General features: G+C 50.6%; 3 protein-coding genes across 5 annotated transcripts; 2 read left to right on the top strand and 1 right to left on the bottom strand.

The window, feature by feature from the left end:
* Nucleotides 1–372: 372 nt before the first annotated feature.
* On the bottom strand, nucleotides 373–2673 carry CDCA3 (cell division cycle associated 3). Of its 2 annotated transcripts, XM_065642871.1 has the most exons (5): nucleotides 2516–2673; nucleotides 2310–2439; nucleotides 1979–2215; nucleotides 908–1029; nucleotides 373–513 (listed from the first exon to the last, which is right to left on the bottom strand). In XM_065642871.1, the coding sequence occupies exons 1-5, from the start codon at nucleotides 2627–2629 to the stop codon at nucleotides 373–375; spliced, it is 744 nt and encodes a 247-aa protein (XP_065498943.1). In that variant the 5' UTR covers nucleotides 2630–2673. The 2 variants fall into 2 exon arrangements, with proteins under 2 accessions (XP_065498943.1, XP_065498935.1); XM_065642863.1 differs by lacking the exon at nucleotides 1979–2215 and having other exon boundaries at nucleotides 2516–2651.
* Nucleotides 2674–3075: 402 nt separating this feature from the next.
* USP5 (ubiquitin specific peptidase 5) lies at nucleotides 3076–18153 on the top strand. 2 transcript variants are annotated; one of them, XM_065658502.1, is made up of 20 exons: nucleotides 3076–3209; nucleotides 4619–4744; nucleotides 5041–5107; nucleotides 8037–8170; nucleotides 8478–8623; nucleotides 8935–9119; nucleotides 9714–9808; nucleotides 10323–10516; nucleotides 10679–10750; nucleotides 12064–12145; nucleotides 12357–12482; nucleotides 12914–13067; nucleotides 13470–13644; nucleotides 14968–15056; nucleotides 15265–15387; nucleotides 15989–16132; nucleotides 16290–16435; nucleotides 16517–16670; nucleotides 17312–17396; nucleotides 17570–18153. In XM_065658502.1, exons 1-20 carry the CDS (start codon nucleotides 3102–3104, stop codon nucleotides 17661–17663), a joined length of 2499 nt encoding a protein of 832 aa, XP_065514574.1. In that variant the 5' UTR covers nucleotides 3076–3101; the 3' UTR covers nucleotides 17664–18153. The 2 variants fall into 2 exon arrangements, with proteins under 2 accessions (XP_065514574.1, XP_065514566.1); XM_065658494.1 differs by having other exon boundaries at nucleotides 15265–15456.
* Nucleotides 18154–18329: 176 nt separating this feature from the next.
* On the top strand, nucleotides 18330–21252 carry TPI1 (triosephosphate isomerase 1). The gene is made up of 7 exons (XM_065658514.1): nucleotides 18330–18546; nucleotides 19292–19415; nucleotides 19496–19580; nucleotides 19711–19843; nucleotides 20097–20182; nucleotides 20339–20426; nucleotides 20679–21252. The coding sequence occupies exons 1-7, from the start codon at nucleotides 18435–18437 to the stop codon at nucleotides 20795–20797; spliced, it is 747 nt and encodes a 248-aa protein (XP_065514586.1). The 5' UTR covers nucleotides 18330–18434; the 3' UTR covers nucleotides 20798–21252.
* Nucleotides 21253–22605: the final 1353 nt, after the last annotated feature.

Genomic DNA, 22605 nt, shown 5'->3' with positions numbered 1-22605 from the left:
ATGGAAGGTTGAACTATTTGTTCCTGAATCCTTGTTCCCAAAGGAAACATTGCACTTGGCAAGTGGGGCACTCCTACTGTCCCATCAGGACACAGACAGAGGCAAAGGCTTAATACAGATTTATTTGCTACATACAAGAGCTACACATTAAAGTCCATACAGTTGGTATGTAATAAAATAACCAAAGTCTGTACTGTATATAAGATATGCAAAGTCAGGAGAGAGAGAGAGTATGCTCTTTCCCCTTTCCACAACAGGATAGGTGAGAATAGTGACCACCAGTCTGGAGTTTCAGTCTATTGCAGGATTTCTCACCCCTAGAAGACTCTCAAAACAAAGCAAATTACAGCAAGAACCTGGAAAAGGAAACTTCTAGTTCTCCACAAAAGGACACTGTTGGTTCTCTTTGTTCAAGTCACTCCAAGCACAGTTCCCAGATTTGAGGCTCCTATTCAGATCCACTGTCGCTTCCTTCTTCTCTCCAAGGTTCTCTCCCAACACATGCCTCTTACCCTAGAGAAATAGGAAACCAAACATACGGTGTAAAACACAAGTTAATTGAGGGTTAGTTCGTTCTCAGTGGAACACACAGCTCATTTTCAGGCAATTCAGCTTTGTCGCTCTTGTGACAATGTCTAAAAGAAAGGATGCACTGAAAAGGGTGATATAACAGTAAGGCCAAAGATACAGACATTGAAGAAGACTTGGAAGCATCTAGAGACAAGACTGACCCATAGAAAAACACTTATGAAGAAGTATTTCACAGTTCCAAACTGGGACACTACAAAATATAAAAATTGAAGTATTTGGGGTTGGTTTTTTTTGTCGTTTTTCTGGTTTGTTTTGGTGGGGGTTTTTTTCCCCCCAGACCATTCTCCCTCCCACAGTATGACTCACTAAGTTTTACCTGACGAGGGGCAAGAGCACTAGGGGAATTATCATCTTGCAGGATGCTGAGGGGAGAGCGGCCAGTTCCACCAGGTGTTGCCATGATTTTGTTGTTGGTCTTGCGTCTTACGGGCTTGCTCCCTGGTGACAGAAGGAAGCACATCAGTGTACCACAACAAGGCTAGAGGCTCCTGGATTTTAAATGCCTCCTGGCCTTTGTAATCTAGCTTGCTTTCTTGCAGAGCAAAGACTGTTACCCAAGGACTTGGAAGGGACCTCTGGAGGCCATCTAGGCTAATGCCCTTGCTCCAGCAAGGCCACCTAGAACAGTTGCCCAAAACCACATACACATGGCTCCAAGAACAGAGACTCTGTAACCTTTCTGAGCAACCTACTCCAGTGCTCAGTCATTCTCACAGTGAATAAAGGCTTTCCTGATGTTCAGATGGAAGTTTGTGCCCATTGCTTCTTGTGCTGTCACTGGGTACCACTGAAGAGAGCCTGGCTCTCCCTTCGGATATGTATACTTATTAATATGATCCTTCTCGAGCTTTCTATTCTTCATGCTGATCAATCCCAGCGATTTCAGCCTCTCCTTACAGGAGATATGCTCAGCACAGAGTTTTCTGAAACACGGTCTATATTAAAGACCCTCAGCACTAGCCTCACCATTGCTCCCCAGCTCCTCCCAAGAAGAAACTGCAAGACCCCACTGAACAGGCCTCCACAATTACGATCTTGTCTCAGATTAGGGAAGAGCTGATATTTACCTCTTACAGAGGTACATTTATACCTCTCGATTTTGACTACAGATTGGAAACGTTGTTTTCCAGCTCCTGACAGAAATCAGTTCAATAAAAGACCAGTTCCCACTGGGGCTTCCCACCCGCCAGCTGCAGAGCCCCAAGGCCAAGCTATCCGAGGCAAAAGGAGACGGCTGAACCGGGAGGAACAGACAGGGTCTCTGGAGGAAACTAAGCCTAGAGAACGCACATGCACCAGAAGGTGCTGACCTGCTCATACCACAGACCGTGCAGCTCTCCAGGCACACGGGGCCTCAGGTGTGGGACTCACCACCCCGAGCACTCACCCGAGGAGAAGCCGGGCCCGGCAGCGCGGGCTGCCCAAGCCGGGGCGGCGCTGGGGGAGGGCGGCCTCTCTGCCCCTTCTCCCGAGGCGGCGACCGCCCCCGGGGAGCTCGGCCGGGCCGGCTCCTCCGCTGCCGGTTCCTCGGCGGGGCAGGCCGCTCCCGGCGGCGCCGGCTCCGGGGCCGCGGCCTCAGTCCCAAAGGCCTCGCTGAGCTGCTTCACCAGGCGGTCCACGCTGTCTGCCGGGGAGAGAGAGGCAGGGGACGGGATGAGCCGACAGGACGCGCAGCCCGCCCACCCACCCACCCGCCGCCCCGGGGCGGCCTCACTCACCGCTCGACACGGATCTCATTGGCGTGCGGAAGATACCGGGCGTGGGCGAGCGCGGGTCCCGCTCCTGGCTGGTGCCCGCCGCCGGCTCGGCGGGGCCGGGCTGAGGGCTGCCCGCCGGCGAGCTCTCCACCTGCGGAAAGGGCAGGCGTGGGGGTGGCGAGCCGGGGCCGCCGACACGGGCGGGGAACCCGCAGGAGGACGCCTACCTCGATGGGGGTGCGCGGGATGCCGGCGCTGGGGGAGCGGGGGTCGCTGACGTGCGCCAGGTGCTTGTTGCGGGGCGCGGCGGGGCTGGCCGGGGCGCTGCCAGAGGCCCCCATGGCAGCAGGCACCGAGCGGCGCCCGCACCCCGCACACCGCCGCGATTCAAATCTCCCGCGCGCCGGGCGGCACCGCCCCATTGGCCCCAGCACCACCCACCCCACCGGCCCGCCCCGCCCCCGGGACCGCCCCCGGCCGCCCATCTCCCGCGGGGCCGCCCGGCGGCTCCGCAGCCTCCGCCCCGCACGTCCCGCCCCGCCAGCCGCCGGCCCGCTGTCAATCTTCGGGGAGACCGGCACCGCCCCCGCCGAGCTCTATGTCGCCATTGGCCGAGGGGCCTGGCACGGCCTCCCGTGACGGCAGAAGTGTGGCTGCGATTGGGCGAACCGGCCGGGCGGTTCCGCGGGCCCGCCCCTCAGCCTCGCTACCGGCGCGCCCGTGCGGCGTGGGATTGGCCGGAGCCCCCCTACCCACGCTGGGCTCCGATTGGTTAGGGTGGGGCTGTGGGCGGTGCTGCAGTGAGCCGCTGTCATGGCGGAGCTGAGTGAGGCGCTGCTCTCGGTGTTGCCGTCCATCCGGGTGCCCAAGGCCGGCGACCGGGTCCACAAGGACGAGTGCGCCTTTTCCTTTGACACGCCGGTAAGCGCGCCCCGCGGCCGGCCCGTCCGCCTCGCCGGGCTGCCCCGCGTTCCGGCGCGCTCCCAGCCCACCCGCCCGTCGGGGTGCCGCCCGCGCGGGGCGCCATGGGACTTGTGGTTCCCCGGCGGCTGGGCGGCCCGCGGCCGGGCGGAGCGCGGGGCCCTGGGGAACTACGGCGCCCGGCGTGCCCCGCGCCGCGCCCCTCCCTGCCGCGGAGCGCTGGGGGCTGTAGTTCTGCAGCCGGGGCGGGCGTGGGCAGGTCGCTCGCCCCGTTCGGCGGTGCCACCGACCTCCCTCTGCTGCGGGGGCTTCGCTGGCACTTGGAGCCCTCGGCGGGGCGGGGCGCGCCCCGGGCCCGGCCCTTGGTGTGGGGGGGCGGGCGGGCTGGGGGGTCCCGCCCTGCCGGCTCGGAGCTGCCCCCGGGCCTCACCGCGTGGCGTGGCCCGGTAGGCGGGGGGCGAGTCGGTGCTGTGTCATTAAGATGGCAGTGGTCCCTTCCCCAGCCGTCTCCACCCCGCCGGCATTCCTGCTCCTCCCTCCCTACCCCTGCCTGGCCTAGGCGGACCTAGGGAGGCCCAGGCGATGGGAGGGCGAGGCCCCCCCCTTGGCCTCCTCTGCAGGCACCCATCCAGCAGTGGGCTGGGGCTGGAAGGTACGGGTCCTTCGAGGAAGCAGCACACGGCAGCCTGGCCCCACAGTGATGCCTGTCTGTGCCCTCTGCACTGACTCTGTCCCAGCTGCTTAGTGTTGGGAAGCAGGCTGAGGGCTTCTTAGTGGCATCCCTGTTTTCCAGCCTCTGTATTTGGGTCCCTCACTTCAATTTAAAAAGGATATCTCTGCTGAATGAGTGGTGTTTTCCGGGTCCTTGTGGGATGGTTGGGGTGCTTGCTCCAGGGCTCATTCTTATTCTGTTTCTGAACTACTCACAAGCTTTTGAATGCAGCAGCAAAAATAAACAGTGGTTTGTTAACCTTCCTCACACTGTAGTTTGGCAAAGTTCCCTATGGCACTGGGAATTGTGCTTTCAGATGGGATGGTCGTATTGGTAATGATTGTACTGTGCTCTGAACATGTGAACTGTACATGCTAAGGACATTTCACAAGGTAAGCTTCTGAGGAATCTCGCTCAGGCTTTCCTGATTCAGTAGTATCCTGCTGTAAATGAACAGGCAAACAGGTTTTCAAATACATCATCTTGACAGAAGTACCTGTTATTCTGGGACAGCCAGGTTGGAGGTCAACATCTTGTTTCCAACTAGCTACTAAGTGGCTGGTATGTAGGAATGAGCTGTACCTGTGACTTAATGAATAATGAGTGGTGTTCTTAGAGGTAAGTCTGGGCCTATCTTGGCAGTTGGAATGGCATTCTTTACCATCTTCCTCCAGTTTTTACCTCTCCTTCCTTTCAGGAGTCAGATGGTGGCTTATATATCTGCATGAACACATTTCTGGGCTTTGGAAAGCATTATGTGGAAAAGCACTATCAGAAAACAGGCCAGCGGGTCTACCTTCACCTCAAAAGAACACGTAAACTGGTAAAAAATAAAAATACATACAATTAAACTTATTCTGAAATTGAGAGCTGGGCTATGTCTCTGTATTCAATCAGATACAGAATTTCGTCTCCTGAAATATAACAAATGTGTTTCTTGGTGAATTGAGGTGCAGCAGTTCTTTAGCTCTGCTTATGTTGAATTGTTGTATGGATGGTTTATGCTGTTTCTGCCTGGCATCTTTCTGTTTTCACGGTAGCTTAATTTCAGTCCTTAAGGTTTGCCACAGCTTGCCTGTCCCCCTAACTCTATTTCTCTATTTCTTCTTAACAAAATAGAAGGAAGAAGATACCAACTCCACTGCTGGAGACCCCCCAAGGAAGAAACCAACTCGCTTGGCTATTGGTAAGAAAGCACTTGTGTATGATATAGCCCTTGTCATTTTGGACCAGTCTTTTGGAGCTGCCTGATTTCATGGCACAATCTCTTTTGCCTTTCCTTTTCTGGGCTAGTTGAAGCTAGTATCCCCACCTGAATTCAAACTTCATCTTTTCTAGTGTATCTTAGGTGGGCAGTTACCACAAAACAGTTGTTGAGGTGGTAGTTTTGTTCTGTGTTCAAAGTTGCATCATGTTTTCTGTAGGTAAATATGTTTTGCATCCTCTCTTAACTCTGTATATCTGACTCAGCTTGGTGTGGGTACAACCAGTGTGGGGCTGTTGCTTAACACAGATATGTCCTTTGTGGGGCTGACGTAAGTTTGAGCAAATGTGTAGGTCTGAGAAAAGTAAGTTTGAAGTTGCTGATAGAAAAACTATTTTTTAAACTTATGAGAAATTGAACTAATGTTATTTATACAGATGAGGAAGAAATTACTGGTAAATGCTGTACTGACATTTTTCATTGGTAGTTCTTTGAAGTGCAAAGCTGATACTAGAGGAAATACATGTGAACATTACAATATTAAAAACAAGCCCCTTTTTGGAAGAACAGCGCTGCTGTTCCATTACTCTCTTGCACCAACCGCAAAGGCTGTCACGGCCTTGAACGAAGATGATGCTTATTTGGAGTAGTCTTGGCTAGTAATTTCTGAACCATTATAGAGATCTGTAAAGGAACATTTTTTAGTAGTAACAGGTTCTTGGCTTGCTGGAAGCTGACCACTAGAGAGAAATCCAGAGCCTGAACTGTGCACGTCTTGCTTTTTGCTCACTTTTTTCCTGGCTGTGCTATTGTGTAGCAGATGCCTGGTGACTGCACTCTGCCACAGCGCAAACCAAAATTAAGATTTTCAGCTGATCCCTCTTTTTATGGTGAGGTGAGTGGAGTCCCCAAGGTCACTTCCAGTAAAATCGAGCTTAGAATCTACATTTCTTCAGAAAGACAATGCTTTTATGTGTATGATTGTGCTGGTTTTGGTGAGATGAGACCCAATCCACATTATGAGTTATTTCTGCATCCTCAGTTCTACAAAGGCCTTGAGACAACTGTTGTCAGTCGGTCAGCAAATAGGTACCTGCAATAACACCTTAGTGGTGTGAATGGGACAGGAGAGAATAGAAGATAGTGGTTGAGGCAGTGATTTTAAATCCAGGAGAGATTTTTTTTTTCTCCCTCTTTTTTAGATAAACTGTGGTGATTCAGCTAATCCTGATGTGGGAGATTTTTTTTAAAGTACTAGAAAGATTTAGGAGCAAGATGTCATTGGCTGCAAAATGTAGCCCTTGATCTTTCTGTGCCTTAGCTTTGCCCTCCATGGGGAAAAAAAAATCTATTGTGTTTGCCTCCCATGCCCACATGTTCGTTGGATGACTTTTGGAGTTAGTGGCACTTAGATACAGCCATGGAGAGGGAGGCAGTGTACCTCATGGCAAGCTGTTGGCTATATATGGAGGAAGAAGGGCTAGGAGGCAGTCTGCTGGCTGAAGACCCTCTTCCTCCTCTGAAGCCTCAGAAGGTTCACATAACGACCCAAGGGGACCTCACCAGCCTGTTTTAGTTTGTTTAGAGTTTGAGATTTGTGCAGTACTCTGAGGGATTGTGTATTGCTTTAGTCTATGAAGTGGTGACAGGAGATATCTGTGGGATGTGCTGAAGATGCACAGAAGAGGATCGTCTGGGTATATTGTTGCATGATGCTGGTGTCTGTTTTCAGGTATTTCTAAAATCTCTCAGGCTTGCAGCATCTGCATTCATTCATGGCAGTTTGTGCATAGTCTGAAAATCATAGGTATCTGAGGAGAGTTGCAGGAGATATTGTAGGAAGAAGGAATTTTTGTCAGTATTTTAACCAAATGCAGCAATGGTTATCAGAACTGTGTCACACATGGGATTCTTGAAGCAAAGGCAGTAAACAGCAAAAACTCATATTGCCTTCAGAGATCTGTTGCAGCCACATATCTTCATGGGTCTGTTGCAGAGATCTATTGCAGTCATAGCATGCCATTTTTAAAGAAGTAAAGGAAAATCAGTTAAAAAAGAAAAACACAGGGAGTCAAGGCTGCTAGTAAGCCATGTGTCTTTTGCATGTTTCCTTCTGCGGTGTAAGGTGTGAATGCTTGGAGAACAGGAAAGGCCAAGGTTTCTTTCCTGAGTACCTACATAAATCAGAAACTGTTCCCTCCACCGCAAACGCTACTTTTTGATGACCGTTCATCTTGTCAAGACTATGACTCTTGACAACTGGCAAATAATCTGTTCTGTATGGAAGTCCTGTTTCCGTTGTAACCTCTGGAAAGCATGGCTAGACGGGCATGAGAAACTACTAGTGCTATACCTTTCCTAAGACTTTTTCTGCACTTCTGGATGTTCTGGTTTCAGAGGAACTCCTGGTTCTCCCTGCTTAAGTTCAGGACTTGGAACTGTTCTTCCTGGAAGAGGCAAGAAGCAGAGTCAGGCTCCTTAAAGATGCTGGTAGACTAAACCTTTGCACAGGGTTAGAGTATGATCTCTTCATGCCCATTGCCGTGCATCGTTTTGGATACACTGTGAAGGATGAGCAGCAGTGCTTTATAATGGGCCCTATTCTGGCCACTGCCTCTCTAGTGCAGGTCTTCTGGTTTTTTGGTTGTAGTCAGAGTCTGTAGATTCCTTCTAAGCATCTATACAAAGAGCTGGGAAAAGCAAACCTATTGTCACTAGGCTTATATTTGCTTCTGTGAAGTCCACATCTCCATCAGAACCTTTGGGATCTAGGAATAGAAGAAAGATTGTGAATCACTGATATAGAGCTTTGCCTTAGTTGTGGTGCCTTATTTCGTGTAAGCTGTGAGCAAAGAGGCATCAGAAGCTATTTAGTTTCACCTGTTACCGCAATGTTTTTTTCTTCCTGTAGGTGTAGAAGGTGGATTTGATATCACAGAGGAAAAGTTTGAGTATGATGAAGATGTAAAAATAGTAATTTTCCCAGAGCATTTGGATATTCCTCGCGATGGGCTGGAGGGACTACCAGACATGGTCAGAGACAGGGTATGTTTGGGTGGAGGGCTGTGTTTTCTGTTGATAAGGAGGAAATACCATTACAGAGAAGGAACTGCTGTCCTGTAAAAGGGATCCTGCAGAGCTGCTGTGATGTCTCAGCTTGGAGTAAGCAGGGTTGTTCTCCATTTCTATAGTGCTTTGTATTACAGAGCCCTGGCTTGTGGCTGAGGCTTCTGAGTGCTGCCCTAGCACAACTGATTTGCTGATCTGAGCCTAAATGTGGAGGGTTGGGGCACTGGAAGCTTCTCTCCTTGTGCCCTCATTTTTTTTTTTTTCCCTGCTGTTCTAATTCCAGATTGCCAGTGCAGTCGAGGCCATCCTGACAGCAGATTCAGCTTCACGGAAGCAGGAGGTGCAGGCATGGGATGGGGAGGTTCGACGTGTATCCAAACACGCTTTTTCCCTGCAACAACTTCAGAATGATGTCCGTATCCCACCGTGGTGAGCATAGTACTGAAACTAGTTGTATCGCTCTGTATGCTGGGCCCAGCCCCATCACCTTCTTCTCCTGTCATGCCCTGGACTGCAGCAGCAGATGAGACTTCCTTTGTGAGTCTCTTGAGTGTGACTTGTCATAGTAAATGCAAGGGAAATTACAAACTAAGATACTTCAAGCTGCTTAGTGTTCTGAAGTAAGAGGAATTAGATTGTTTATACTGTGGTCAGTGGGTAGTAATGGAGAGAGCTTAGGAGGTGTCGTACAACCCAAAGGTTTTCACCTTAATCTCTTTTTCTCTATTCCTTGTCAATAGTGGCTGGAAGTGCAGCAAGTGTGACATGAGGGAGAACTTGTGGCTGAACATGACTGATGGAGCCATCCTCTGTGGTCGGCGTTATTTTGATGGCAGTGGTGGCAACAATCATGCAGTCGAGCACTACCGCGAAACTGGCTACCCACTGGCTGTAAAACTCGGAACAATTACTCCTGATGGGGCTGGTGAGAAGGGGGATCCTCTGAGAGTTATGGGTGCCAGGCACCACTCAGGCTGACTGGGGCCTCTGACAAGGAAAGTCAGAGAGAATTTCCAGGAATCAGGCTGGTGTTGCCCATCTTTTGACCTGGAACATGCAGTGTCATCCTATCATGAACTTTCCCACTCTGACCTACTTGTTGTGTCAGGGAAAGAACCATCTGATAAAACCTTGCCTTCCTGTTCCCCTCCCTTGTAATTTGAGGATTTTAGAATACTTATCCAGGTTGCCATCTTATTTTCTGTTGTGTGATGTTTATCAAAGAATTTTGTGTCCAGAGCCTGAGCAGAGACTATATGGCACAGTAACCCACTTTCCTCACTCCAGGCATACACGTACCTCTGTACCTTGATCAATGACAAAGTTGTTTGCCTTGTCACATGTTTCAGAGGAACTTCAATATTCTGTCTGTTGTGCTACTCTCCTGAGAACGGAGAGAAACCTCAACTGCTCTGTTTGTCAAAACTCCCAGTTCTGAGCACTGTGTTCTATTCATCCAGCAGTGAATTTTAGATCACGGGCCATTATAAGTCTCTCCTTTTCCTCTGTTCCTGCATAGACGTCTATTCCTACGATGAGGATGACATGGTGTTGGATCCCAACCTGGCAGAACACCTTGCTCACTTTGGGATTGACATGCTCAAGATGCAGAAGGTGAGGGGGGTGGCATCCATAGGCCCAGAGCGGGAGAGAAGCAAGTCTGAGGTTTCTCAGCTGGATCTCAGCTTTTTGTGACCATGCAGAACCATTCCTGGTCTAGAAACCCTGTTTTTTGTCAAGCAGAGAGTTGTCTCGTCTGCCTCTCTTCTTCAGTTGCCCTTTTTACCTTTCTTTCCTGTCCCTTGGGTTTATTTCCTTGGAGTTCTGTGTCAATACTGTGGGCAGGGAGGTTCCCAGGCTCTGAGCTTTGCTCCCTAGATTCAGTGTTTGTGTATGAGTTCCATCGCCCTTTATAGGGGATGGTTCAGACGTCTCCCATGTTTGTTATCATTCCTCTTTCTAACCCAGGTATTCAGATATTTGAAAACAATTTTTGTGTCCTCCACGTCTTCTGATTTAATAAACTAGAATGGATCTGAGTCTGTGTTTCTCTACAGCATTGCCCTTTCGATACCTCTGATGTTCACTTGAGTCTTTGAGGGTTTTTTCCTGTTCTTTTCCTCCTCAGACAGACAAGACAATGACAGAACTGGAAATAGACATGAACCAGCGCATTGGGGAGTGGGAGCTCATCCAAGAGTCTGGTGTGCAGCTCAAGCCCCTCTACGGGCCTGGGTACACTGGGATCCGTAACCTGGGCAACAGTTGCTACCTCAATTCTGTGATGCAGGTGCTGTTCAGTATCCCAGACTTCCAGAGAAAGTAAGTGAGCTTAATCGCTCCTTTTCATTGGCTTGGGATCCCTTGGGATCAGTACAAAGATCGTCTAGAGCTGGGAGCGTCTTTTACAGTGGTCAGGCTCAGAACTGTGTCTTTACTAGATGAACTCATATGTCCCTTAGATGGCTCCGTTTTGCTTTGCAGGTATGTGGACAAGCTGGAGAAGATATTTCAAAGTGCACCTTCGGACCCCACACAGGACTTCAGCACACAAGTGTACGTAGTTTTGGTGAGAGAAGGAAGGCTGAGGCTGCCTGGGTGTGTCCCCTCTGCGCTGCTACAGTGTGCTTTGCTGCAGGTTTCTCCCTCAATCCTCACTTCTCTGTTTCCATGCCCATCACCAGAGACACTGATCCTCAGTGATCGATAAGGATCTAAGCCAAGAAAGTTCAGCTGAATGCCCCAGATGGAGAGAACAGAGTGCATCTCAGGATTCATGAGAGGCTCTTGAATCTATTTTGTGGGGAATGCAGTACCATCTGTTACCACGAGGGGATTTTTGGGAGGCATATTCTGTCTGTGCAACAGCAAAAGGGGGCTTGCTCTCTGCAATGGAGGGAGATGACTAAGAGCAAAGAAATACACAGACTTGGGCAACTTTATTTTCAGTGGATGATTTATATACCCTTAAAGAGGCTTCCTGCAAGAGGTATTTGCAAGCAATGGCAGGAGAATATACAGAAGGAACACAAGATTCAGGAGGGTCTTGCATTTTAAATACATTAGTTCTCTGCTACATCTGTTCTAAAACAGCAAAGCAGGATATGGAGGTTTGCAGTGCAGGAGTGGAAGGTGGCATTTGTGGAAAGAGTTCAGTGATAAGGGAGGGTTCTAAATATGGACAGCCTGGGGTGAGATGTTCACTGAGGAGGGGATTAAGTTGAGACAGCTGGAAAGATTTTTGCCTGGGCAAAGGGAGGAATTGGTAGGGTTTGGTTCCAGACAAATGGCAACAGTGATGGGGAGGGACTGGAACGAAGTAGAATAGTAGGAGAGTCTGAGCATAGGAGGAAGTTGCTTAAAGTGACTGTTGTCCATTAAGTGCCTCACATAGTCATTCTTGATCTCTCCCCTGGGAAAATGTGATCAGTCTGCTCACAGCAATGCTATTTCTGGCTCAGACAGATTCACTCTACCCTGTTTTCTCCTGCACAGTCAGTCAGATGTGCTGCTACTTTGCCCATGTCAGGCTGTCGCTCAGTTTGGATGTTAGGCAGCTGCAGTGTGGCTCAGCACCAGCTACCATTCCGTGGGGAAACGGAAGCTTTTCCTTCGTTTGCTCCCCACTGTGCAAGCAATGGTCGAGATTGGTGCCCAGAAGTCCTAGTAACTTTTAAGTTGATGTGTCTCATGGGACCAGAGAGCAGATCAAGATAAGGTGATCTTGGCTGGTGCAGCAGAGAAGGCTGATCTCTGTGAGATTGACAGTCCATGGTAGCATTAAAGCTGGATGGGTTGATGTACTTCCTGGAGTATGTGGGATTGCAGAGACCATTTTGATGCTAACAGTGACTTCTTCATCATTCCAGAGCCAAACTGGGCCATGGACTGCTTTCTGGAGAGTATTCAAAGCCAGCTTCTGCAGATGGGGAACAACAGCCCGATCAGAAGGTGAGTCTTGAATACAGCACCCTCATGATGTATGTGTTTCATGAGGCATTGTGTATGGGAGGCAGAGAGAGAACCCTTTCTGAACATGTCCTGGGACTCGTTCTAGGGCCCTGTCACCTGAAGGAAAGCATGGCTTAGAGTAGAGTGCCACATGCCAGGACACATGCTTGGCAGTTATGACCACCTTCCTCTTCTATCTTGTTATTTGCAGGGTATGCAGAATGGCATTGCTCCACGCATGTTTAAGTCCCTCATTGGAAAGGGGCACCCAGAATTTTCCACTAATCGACAGCAGGATGCCCAGGAATTCTTTCTGCACTTCATCAACATGGTGGAGGTAATCGTTGAGTCTATCTGTCAAATCACGGAAAAGCCCAGCTTTGTTTTCTCCCCACAGCAGGGAGTGAGTAGTGGAGGAGGTGAGAAGCTGGCCATTGAAACAGAGAGAGAGAACACAGGGAAATGGGCCAGCTAGCACCCGTGGGAGCAGAGAAGGAGAGGTGCTTGGCCATGTTTTCAGGGCTGATTCCTTGGAGGAATCTCCTTTGGGAATGGCACAACTGGACATGTAAATTATCTTTAGGAGCAGGAATGTCATGGGTTCCTGGGGTACAGAAGTTAGCTCTAGTTCCTCTTTGCTGTCTTTTCCAGAGGACTGCATACAGAAGTGAATACTCTTTAGCCATGTCCTGTGTGAAACCGCCACTACTGCAAATATTTATTTCTGCCATTCTGATGTTACATCTGTCCTTCTAATCTCTCCTTCAGAGGAACTGCCGCAGCTCAGAGAACCCTAACGAGGTCTTCCGTTTTTTGGTGGAGGAGAAGCTGAAGTGCCTGGCCACAGAAAAGGTGAAATATACCCAGCGTGTGGACTATATTATGCAGCTGCCTGTGCCCATGGATGCTGCACTGAACAAAGGTCAGTAGTGTGCCAAGGCCAGAAGAGTAGCAAACATTATATTTGGATACTGTGCTTTTATTACAGAACTCCTTTAGTGACAAAGGGACTTCCTAAGGGACTGGCTTTGCCGCTTCCGAAGCCAGATCGATCCTTCACCTGCTTTTGTGGGATCAGGCTGATTTCTTTAGAGGTGGTGTGACATGGTGATGTCCCTCTGTGATGTCCCACAAGCTGGGCTGTGATTCAAACAGCAAGACAGGACTGCAGTAGCTGAACAGTGCTCTGGAAGACATTGTCTGCTTTGTGCTCTGTTCTTGATGACATGTATCTATAGGCCTGTTGTGCCTCTGGGTGTAGCTGACACCAGTTGCTTTGTGGGTACCTAGAGGTGATCTGTGACTCCTCTGCTTTATTTTCTAGATGAACTACTGGAGTATGAGGAGAAGAAGCGGCAGGCAGAGGAGGAGAAGCAGCCACTGCCAGAGCTGGTGCGAGCCAAGGTGCCTTTCAGCTCCTGCCTAGAGGCCTATGGAGCTCCAGAGCAGGTGGATGATTTCTGGAGCACAGCCTTGCAGGCCAAGTCTGTGGCTCTCAAGTGAGTGTGTGTGACTTACCAGCTAGGCTATGACAAACTGGCAATAGCTTTGGCGACTTCTTGTAGTTGCCCGGGGAAGAAGTATTCCCAAAGCTTTTTAGTTCTCCACATCCTGGCAGCCACAGAACATTGAAGCAGAGGAGGGACCGGTCTGTCGGTGCAGGAGTGTTTGACCCCAAGGGATTACAATGGGCAGAACAGCAGTGCTAGTGAAATCCTTACCATCAGATTTCAGTTGCTGAGAGGCTATGAAAATACAGTGATATTCCAGAAAACTAGCAGCTTCTATTCTAAATTCAAAATGTAGCTTTAAAAACAGTACTGAGAGTATGGCAACACTGGTCTTGCATGGCCTCTAGAATTTCTTTAAATCAAGTTCTTAGCTACTGAAGTTTGAGCAAAACACTTGAGTGCAACAGTCTCATGAGTTATTTTAAAGAATGCTAACTTAATGCTAGTAGCAAGGTTTAAAAAACAGCTTTAATTTGTCTTGCTGTGTGCAGCACATGCGACAGTGCAAAGGTGTATTGAGAAGATTACAAACTTAAGTGGCTTTCTGCTGTGATGCTACTGACTGTTCTTCTGCAATGAAAGGGTAGTCCTCAGAGAACTGGAAATGTTTTTCTAACAAATATTCCATTATTAAGCAATAGCTACTATAAACAGTCAGTAACATGATCACATTGAAAAGTAACATTTCATTTTGCTTTTAAGTAGTGAGTTGTGTTCAAACAGTTTGGGAGAATGAGCATTAAATATGTACCGTTACTTAAATTAGTTTTAAGGCATGTTGCAATTAACCCCCGATAATAAGAATCTGTCTATTACTGCTTCTCCCTTCACAAACATTCCCCTCTGTTTCGTAGATTCCAGACACCCTCTCTCTCAAATTGTATAACTGAGTAATGTTTGATCAAATTCAGTTAGCTTAAAATTCCCTGCTTCTGCTTTGTATCCAAAGAAGTGCTCTTGTGCTTGAAAGCTTGTCAGTTCCTGCAGCTGCAGCACTCCTTAAGAGTCAGACTTTTAATTAAATACTAAAATCTGAGGAGGCTTGTAAAATACAGAATTGGAAGGTAGAGAACATACACTGTTTTTCCTCATCCCCCAGGATTTTGTAAATCCTACCTCCCATCTCATTCGGTCAAAGCATCTGCTTTACAAGTGGGTTCTGTGAAGAGCTTTAAGCTCAGCATAGGAGAGCTGCACAGATACGTGTATTCCCCCTTAGGAGACGCCTCCACCCTACTTGCTGATTTCTTGAATCAATTAGGTGCCTTCAATCATTACTGACAAAGTGTTTAAAAGTATTTTCTCTTTCAGAACAACACGATTCGCCTCTTTCCCGGATTATCTAGTGATCCAGATCAAGAAATTCACTTTTGGTCTGGACTGGGTGCCCAAAAAGCTTGGTAAGAAGTATGAGAAGTAGAGACCATATAGGTATTGGCTGTCACATATGGGTATTGCGGTCATTACTGCAAAGAGGAAAGTAACTACCCCAAAAGGAGCTGCAGACTGTAGCATATTGCATCCCCAGGGACTTACTCTTCTAGATCTCCCAACCAAGTCTTTTGTTTCTGCCCCTGTGGGTAGGCTGAGCAAAACTGTTTCTTGCAGATGTCTCCATTGAAATGCCAGAGGAGCTGGATATCTCTGCACTGCAGGGCACAGGGCTGCAAGATGGAGAAGAAGAAATGCCAGACATCGCACCCCCACTGGTGACACCAGACGAGCCCAAAGGTAGCCTGGGGTTCTATGGCAACGAGGACGACGACTCCTTCTGCTCCCCTCACTTCTCCTCTCCAACATGTTAGTGATTCTCCTCCTCTCTTCCTGATGCCTGACTCATTTCTTTGCTCTCCTTGTCTCCCATGCTAGTGGTTTCCCACTTGCTCAGACTTTCCCAGTCCCTCTGTCCACAAATGTCGCTGCCTCCCTTGCATGCCTGTTATGCAAGGGAGTTATGCAAGGGAGTTTGTTGATTCCTGTTCCGTGGAAGATGGGGAGATGGCATGTCTCCTGCGTTTAGAGTGGGCAGAACTGGGGTTTATACAAGATTTAACTGGTAGAAGTATTTTATTTTCACAGTTGCAGATGGGAGGTAGGGTTTGGAGACTTGGGAAGTGCCAGTGCTTCTGAGTTCATGAGTTGAATCCTTTTGTTCCCTGGAGTGTGTGTGTGTGAGACTGCACTTCTGAGGAAGGATGAGAAGAGCAGAGAGACAGAATTTGTGTGAAACAAAGCCAGGAAATGATGGCTTGAGTGGCTGTGTGACACTGCACAAAATGGAGCAGGCAGGGCTGGGTGGGAGTGGGTGGCTCTAATCTCAGTCTTCCCACAGCACCCATGTTGGATGAGTCAGTGATTATCCAGCTGGTGGAGATGGGTTTTCCCATGGATGCTTGCCGCAAAGCCGTATATTACACAGGGAACAGTGGAGTTGAGGCTGCCATGAACTGGGTCATGTCACATATGGATGATCCAGGTATGAGGCTACATGGCCATGGTGAAGCCTGTTACATCTGGGCCATTGTACTTCCTGTCCCACTACCACAGCAGAAAACCGAAGTAGTTTGGCCTGAGACTGTGTCCCCCTTGGAGAGATCTAACTGCTCTAAGCTGTGTTCTGTTTCCTGCTGCAGACTTTGCTAACCCGTTAGTTCTCCCTGGATCCAGTGGGCCAGGGTCTACTATTGCCTGCCCAGACCCTCCTTCAGAAGACAGTGTGGCCACCATTGTCTCCATGGGCTTCTCGCGGGACCAAGCTATGAAAGCGCTTAGAGCCACGGTGAGAGGCATGGGTAACATCAGAGTGAAAGGATATTCTCAGGAACAGGCATTCCCAAGTTCACAGTCTTCTTCCTTCCAGAACAACAGTCTGGAGCGTGCTGTGGATTGGATCTTTAGTCACATTGATGACCTTGATGCAGAAGCTGCTATGGATATTTCAGAGGGGCGGTCGGCAGCTGAGTCCATCTCTGAATCTGTCCCCGTGGGTCCTAAAGTGCGTGATGGGCCTGGAAGTGAGTTCCAAGCAGCAGGAATATGGATTTTGGGGTGCAAACTCAACATGGCTTTATCCTCCCTAATCCATGCAGTACCGCAGCTTTTAGCAGCAGCAGCTGCTGGTCTGGTTGTTAAGCTGGAAGCAGGGAGGAAAAGGAGAGGGTTGGCAATGTGGGGCCTGAGACCCTTCAGGCTGGGGACTACCTGGAAACCAGTAAGAGACAGGTAGAGGAAGTGCTGTCAATTGAAGGACAGGAAGGGGCTGTGCCTCTTTCTCCCAGTTGTCCTAGGAGGGTTTTCTGTTCTTCAGACTCCCATTGAAAAACCAGGTTCCAGTCTATGTGTTAAATCAGTGCTAATGTTCCTGTGTGCCCTAGGGAGGGGGAATCCCTGCCCTTACCCACCCAGCACCCATGGGCCAAGTAAGCAGTTGGAAGAGAAAAGGCTAAATGGCAGTTACCATCTCCTCTTTTCCTGCACATTTGGCCTTGAGACCAAATCCTCACAGTCCTGCTTGACAGGAACCTGATTCTAGATTATGACCCGGCAGAGCTTCCTTTGGAGATCCTTTTCTAGAGAGGGCCTTGCACAGGGTGTTTGTTTCGGGATAAGATGCCTTTCCTCTCTGACCTCTCCTCTCTTCTCTCCTACTCTCAAGAATATCAGCTGTTTGCCTTCATCAGCCACATGGGCACTTCGACTATGTGTGGACACTATGTTTGTCACATCAAGAAAGATGGCAGGTAAGAGGTATTTTCACAGAATAAGGGGACTCTGAGGTACAGCTTTAAATCACTGTCCTCCCTTGTTTCTTGAGAAGTCTTGGGGGGAGTCGGGGATGAGAGCAGGTGAGGGGAACCAAGTTGTGTGTTAGCCACAGGATGGTGTCCCTGAGCTCCCCTTCTGCCTGTTGCAGGTGGGTGATCTACAATGACCAGAAAGTCTGTGCTTCTGAGAAGCCCCCCAAGGACCTGGGCTACATCTACTTCTACCAGCGGATTCCCAGCTAGAACAACATCTTCTTGCTGTGTGTGGTGGGGGGGAGTGGACTGAAGGCATGTGGGGGCAGTGAGGATGAGAGCAGGGTCTTTCTTTCCCCTACTCATCTCTTCGTGGCCTGTCTATGGAGACACACGGGGAGACGAGAGTTCCCTGAGTAATAAACTGGGGGCTGGAGCCCCCATGGACGTGAGTGAAGGGGGTCTGGGAGGGGGTGGGGGTGGGAATATCTTTCCATAGGAAATGTCCTCACTGTCCCCATCCTTGTGACACACAGCCCTAGTGCTTTGCTGCTTGGTGGTATGATGCCACCTCCTTGCTGTCTGGGAGGAGGGGGCTTGTGTGTATGTGTGGCTTGTATATGGGGGGTTCCTCCTGCCTGCCCTGCTGGGGAGGGTGCTGGGCGGGCAGCAAGGTGGGCCACGAGCAGTGCCCCCCCCGCCCCTTGTGTGCCCTTTACATGCCAAAATACACGAGGGACAAAATAAAAGTCGAAATACCGCCCTGGTTTCTGTGTGCTCTCTGCATGGCCGGGGCCCCTCCCGGCGCTGAAACACGAGTGGGTGTGGGGTGTCAGCACGGATGGTGCGGCAGAGGCCCCTCCTCCGCCCCGGGCTCCCCGTGCCGGGGGGCGGGCACGGGGCGGGGCCAACGGAGGGAGCGTGGTCATGAGAAGGGGCGGGGTCTGGGCGCCAGCGGATGATAAAACCGGACGCCGGCCGCCGCGTTGCTGCTGCTGACCTTCGTGTCTTCTCCGGTGCCGGCCGCTGCCCGCTCTCGCCATGGCGCCCAGGAAGTTCTTCGTGGGGGGCAACTGGAAGATGAACGGCGACAAGAAGAGCCTGGGCGAGCTCATCCACACGCTGAACGGCGCCAAGCTCTCCGCCGACACCGGTGAGGGCGCGGCCGCACGTAGCGCACGTCCCGCGGGGCGGCTCCGGGCCCGGCGGCGGCCTGGTGGGGCCGGGGGCCCGGGCCCGGGAGCGGCAAATGTCAGAGGGTGGCGGGGGCCTAAATATAACCCAGCGGTGGGGCTAAATATACCTGCGAAACCAGATCCGGGGCTGCGGGCCCGGCAGACACGTGCGGCTCCCCCCAGGGCGCCTCCGGCTGCACCCCCGGGCGGCGGGGCCCCGGCAGGAGGAGGTGGGGGCGGCCCCGGGCCTCGCTCCTGGTCCCGTCTCACGGCCGCGGTCTCCGTGTTTCAGCCGAGGTCGCTTGGGGCTGCGCTGCCAGGGCAGGCGGCGAGACCGTGCCCGTGCCCCGGCCCCGCCGCCGTGCCCGGTTACAGCCCCGGGCGTAACCCGATGCTGCCCTCTGCCCCGGCTCAGCCAGGCCCGGGCACTAGGGTGGGATTCTCGCCCGTGTGAACTGGCTGAGGGGCCTGGTTGTTGACCTGATATCACCTGTCTGCTCACTGGAAAGGGCTTCATCCCTGCTGTCGAGTTATCGGATAGCAGGGATGTTCCTGCTGCAGAGGGTCTCTGAAATGTCAGCGATGACAGGCAGGTTGAGCCTTCCTAGGAGTGGGGGCTGGGAGAGAGGGCTGATCTCTTGGAGCTGGGATCTGGGGTCAGTGGCTGAGTACAGTTTCTGCCCTTTACCTGTTTCATGAGTAACCACTTTCTCTGCCTTCCAGAGGTTGTTTGTGGAGCCCCCTCCATCTACCTTGACTTTGCCCGTCAGAAGCTAGATGCAAAGATTGGAGTTGCAGCACAGAACTGTTACAAGGTACCGAAGGGTGCTTTCACAGGAGAGATCAGGTGAGCTCACAGAGTAAAGCCTAGGTGCCTATGGGACATGAATTTCCTCTAGAGGTGTGAGTCATCTGCTTTCTCCACAGCCCAGCAATGATCAAAGATATTGGAGCCACGTGGGTGATCCTGGGCCACTCTGAGCGAAGGCATGTTTTTGGAGAGTCTGATGAGGTGAGTGGCCCCAGGATGGAGAGATGGTCCAGCTTAGCTGTGCCTGCAAAGGCTGTAGGAGTGAGAAGTTAAAATGTGACTACAGGAGTAGATCTGACTATCGGTTGCCTTGTTTCTTTTCAATTCCTAGTTGATTGGGCAGAAGGTGGCTCATGCTCTAGCTGAGGGCCTCGGAGTCATTGCCTGCATTGGAGAGAAGCTGGATGAGAGAGAAGCTGGCATAACTGAGAAGGTGGTCTTTGAACAGACCAAGGCCATTGCTGGTAAGGGAAGAAAACAGGCATTTTTTTCCAGCTTTGGACATTCGGGAAGACATGGCCATTAATGGTCTTAACTGGAAAGCTATAATAACCGCCCTGGCCTTCCTGGAAGGCTTGCAGATATGTTGCTGCAAATGTTCACTCATAATATTAACATGATAATGTTAATAAAAGGCCTGCATATTCCAGAAAGCTTTGCATCTCTACCCTTCCCAGCATGGGATACTGTGCTTATCTATTCCTTCTCCCTCCTCAGATAATGTGAAGGACTGGAGTAAAGTGGTTCTTGCCTATGAGCCAGTTTGGGCTATTGGAACTGGTAAAACTGCAACTCCCCAACAGGTATGAGCAGAGGAGAGGTGGCTGATTAAATGGCCTACTGACCCTTCACACTCAAGAGACCTTCTTATAAATTCTCCCTGAGGACTAAAGATTTAGAAGGAAATTGTATACACGTGTTGATCAGCCCTCAGTGGGACTCCTTCTGTTCCGTTGCAGGCTCAGGAAGTCCATGAGAAGCTGAGGGGGTGGCTGAAAAGCCACGTGTCTGATGCTGTTGCTCAGTCAACTAGGATCATCTATGGAGGTAAATAAATCTGAAGTCACTTTACAGTGCAGGGAGCGCTTGGTTTCTCTCACTACAGCTGTACAATATGCTCCGCTGATGAGGAATCTTGTGGTTGTCAGAGCATGAGGAACTACCTACTAGCTTGTTTCAGTAAATGGGAGACAGTTTTACTGTACGCAGAGTAAGATGTAGCTAGTCTTGCCTTTGTGCCCAAGCCCCATTTTTCGTGACCTGGCCACATCTGACCTTAAAATACTGTTCCCTCCCTAGGTTCAGTCACTGGCAGCAACTGCAAGGAGCTGGCCTCTCAGCATGATGTGGATGGCTTCCTTGTTGGTGGAGCTTCTCTCAAGCCAGAGTTTGTGGATATTATCAATGCCAAACACTGAAGCAGCCTGTGAGGAGCAGTCCCTTGTGGTTCAGAGCAAGAAATGAAAGCAAGAAGGGACCTTTCATTGCACACGTCTCAGTACAGAGTCCTCCTGAGGCTTTCCTCCTCCACAGTCATTATTCTAGCTGTGCTGCTAACCCCCACCACCGTGTTGGAGTCCTGTTAGTTGGAGCCTGTCTCAGCAGAGTCTTGACAGCCTCCTCTCTGAATTAGCAAAATCCTCAGTTGCCTGTTGACCTGTAAGAGCCCAGGGTCAACCTGGCCAGTGCCCCCCCTCTTTCTCTGCAGTGCTGTGGGGAGAGAGGGCTGCTGGTGCTGGGGGAAGGAGAAAGGAACTACAGTTTCCTGCATCCTTCAGCTTCATCAGCAAGGAGCCTGTCAGCTTAGACCCTTGTGAGATGTCTTACCTCACCTGTGTCCTGTACTGAACAATAAATGACAACAAAAAGCAAAGGTGTGTCCTGGATCTTATTCAGAAGCAGCTGGAGACAAGCAGTGTTACAGAATTTACTACTTCTGGAGGCAGCTGGCTGCAGAGAGGGTGGTGTGGCTTTTATGGGCTTTGAAATTTTTTTTTTTTTTTTTTTTTTTGGAGGGCCCACCATTGCCCCAGTAGGCATTGCACAGGTTCAGCCTGCATCTTGCTATCGTAGGTGTCACCTGCAGCATGCCCTAAGGGTCTTGCTTCTCTCCTGGTCCAGCTCCTCTTTGGGCCCACTGTGATTGGTGTGCATCTCTGTTCCAGTAACTGCTGGAGCATCTGGCTGTCCCACTAGTGAACTGATCTTTCCAGGCAGGCTCAGTAATGTGCTCATCCCTCCTCCCTTTGGCTGCAAGGTCTGGTAATTGACTTTGCTGTTCATTAAGAGCGAAGCAGAGCAGCTCCCCCTTTATGCAGGAGAGGTTTTTAGGCTGTGTGCTGAGGCTGTGCTCGCTGCCAGCTGTGTACTGATGGGTGAGAAATCAAGACTAGATGTTATTTCCGAGCTGCTGCACCAGCTAGGAGATTTGTAGGTGGTACTAAGGGTGATGAAAAAGTGCCTCTGAAGGAGGAGCTTAGCTGTGAGGCACTATGTCTGCGGGGGCTTGCGGGTAGTGCTCTGGTATAGAGCAGACATATGAAGGTGTGTTCAGTCTGTTAAAATGCACAGCTGAGAGGTCCTCTCCCACTTTGTGCTTTTGGTCCATAGTTTTTGCAGTTGTGGTATGTTCCTCCCTTGATACTCCAGCTGTCAACGTATTGCCCAGTCAGCATTGCCTGAGGGGTGAAAGCCAGGAGGTGAGGAACCCAGGAAGAGAAAATCATAGGAAACTTGCTCATGTGGTCGGTCCTCCCAGCCTGCTCAAGTGCTGCTAATGGTGTTCTGGCTTCCCAGGCAGCAGAGAAGGGGAGAGAAGAGCCTCTGGCCCTTCCTCGGCAGGAGCATTTGGCAGAGGACCGAGGCCAGGCAGCTGCTGGCGCGCCTGGCGGTGCGGAGCCCTCCCCTGCCAGAGCAGCTGGGGGGGCAGGCAGGGCTGGGCCAGCCCATGGTGATACCAGCTGTGAGTCCCACAGCTGTGGGTCACAGTGGGGCAATTGCTGTTAGGAAGCACAGGGTGGTGGGCCCTGGGCATAGAGGGGCACAGCTGCTGCAAAACTCGTAATGGAAGCAAGCACATCAAACAGTGAACAAGGATGTGACGTGGCCTGAGAAGGAAGAGCTGGACAGAAGTACAGCAATGACAGCTACTGCGTCTCTATGCAGGCAGAGTGATGTGGAGAGGAGAAAGTTTCAAAGGAAAAAAAAAAAAAACCACACAAACCTG

Source organism: Caloenas nicobarica, chromosome 1, assembly GCF_036013445.1.
Source record: "Caloenas nicobarica isolate bCalNic1 chromosome 1, bCalNic1.hap1, whole genome shotgun sequence".
Classification (NCBI taxonomy): Eukaryota; Metazoa; Chordata; class Aves; order Columbiformes; family Columbidae; genus Caloenas; species Caloenas nicobarica.
The sequence above is the reverse complement of the archived record's forward strand: the minus strand, read 5'-3'. Positions and strand labels throughout refer to the sequence as shown.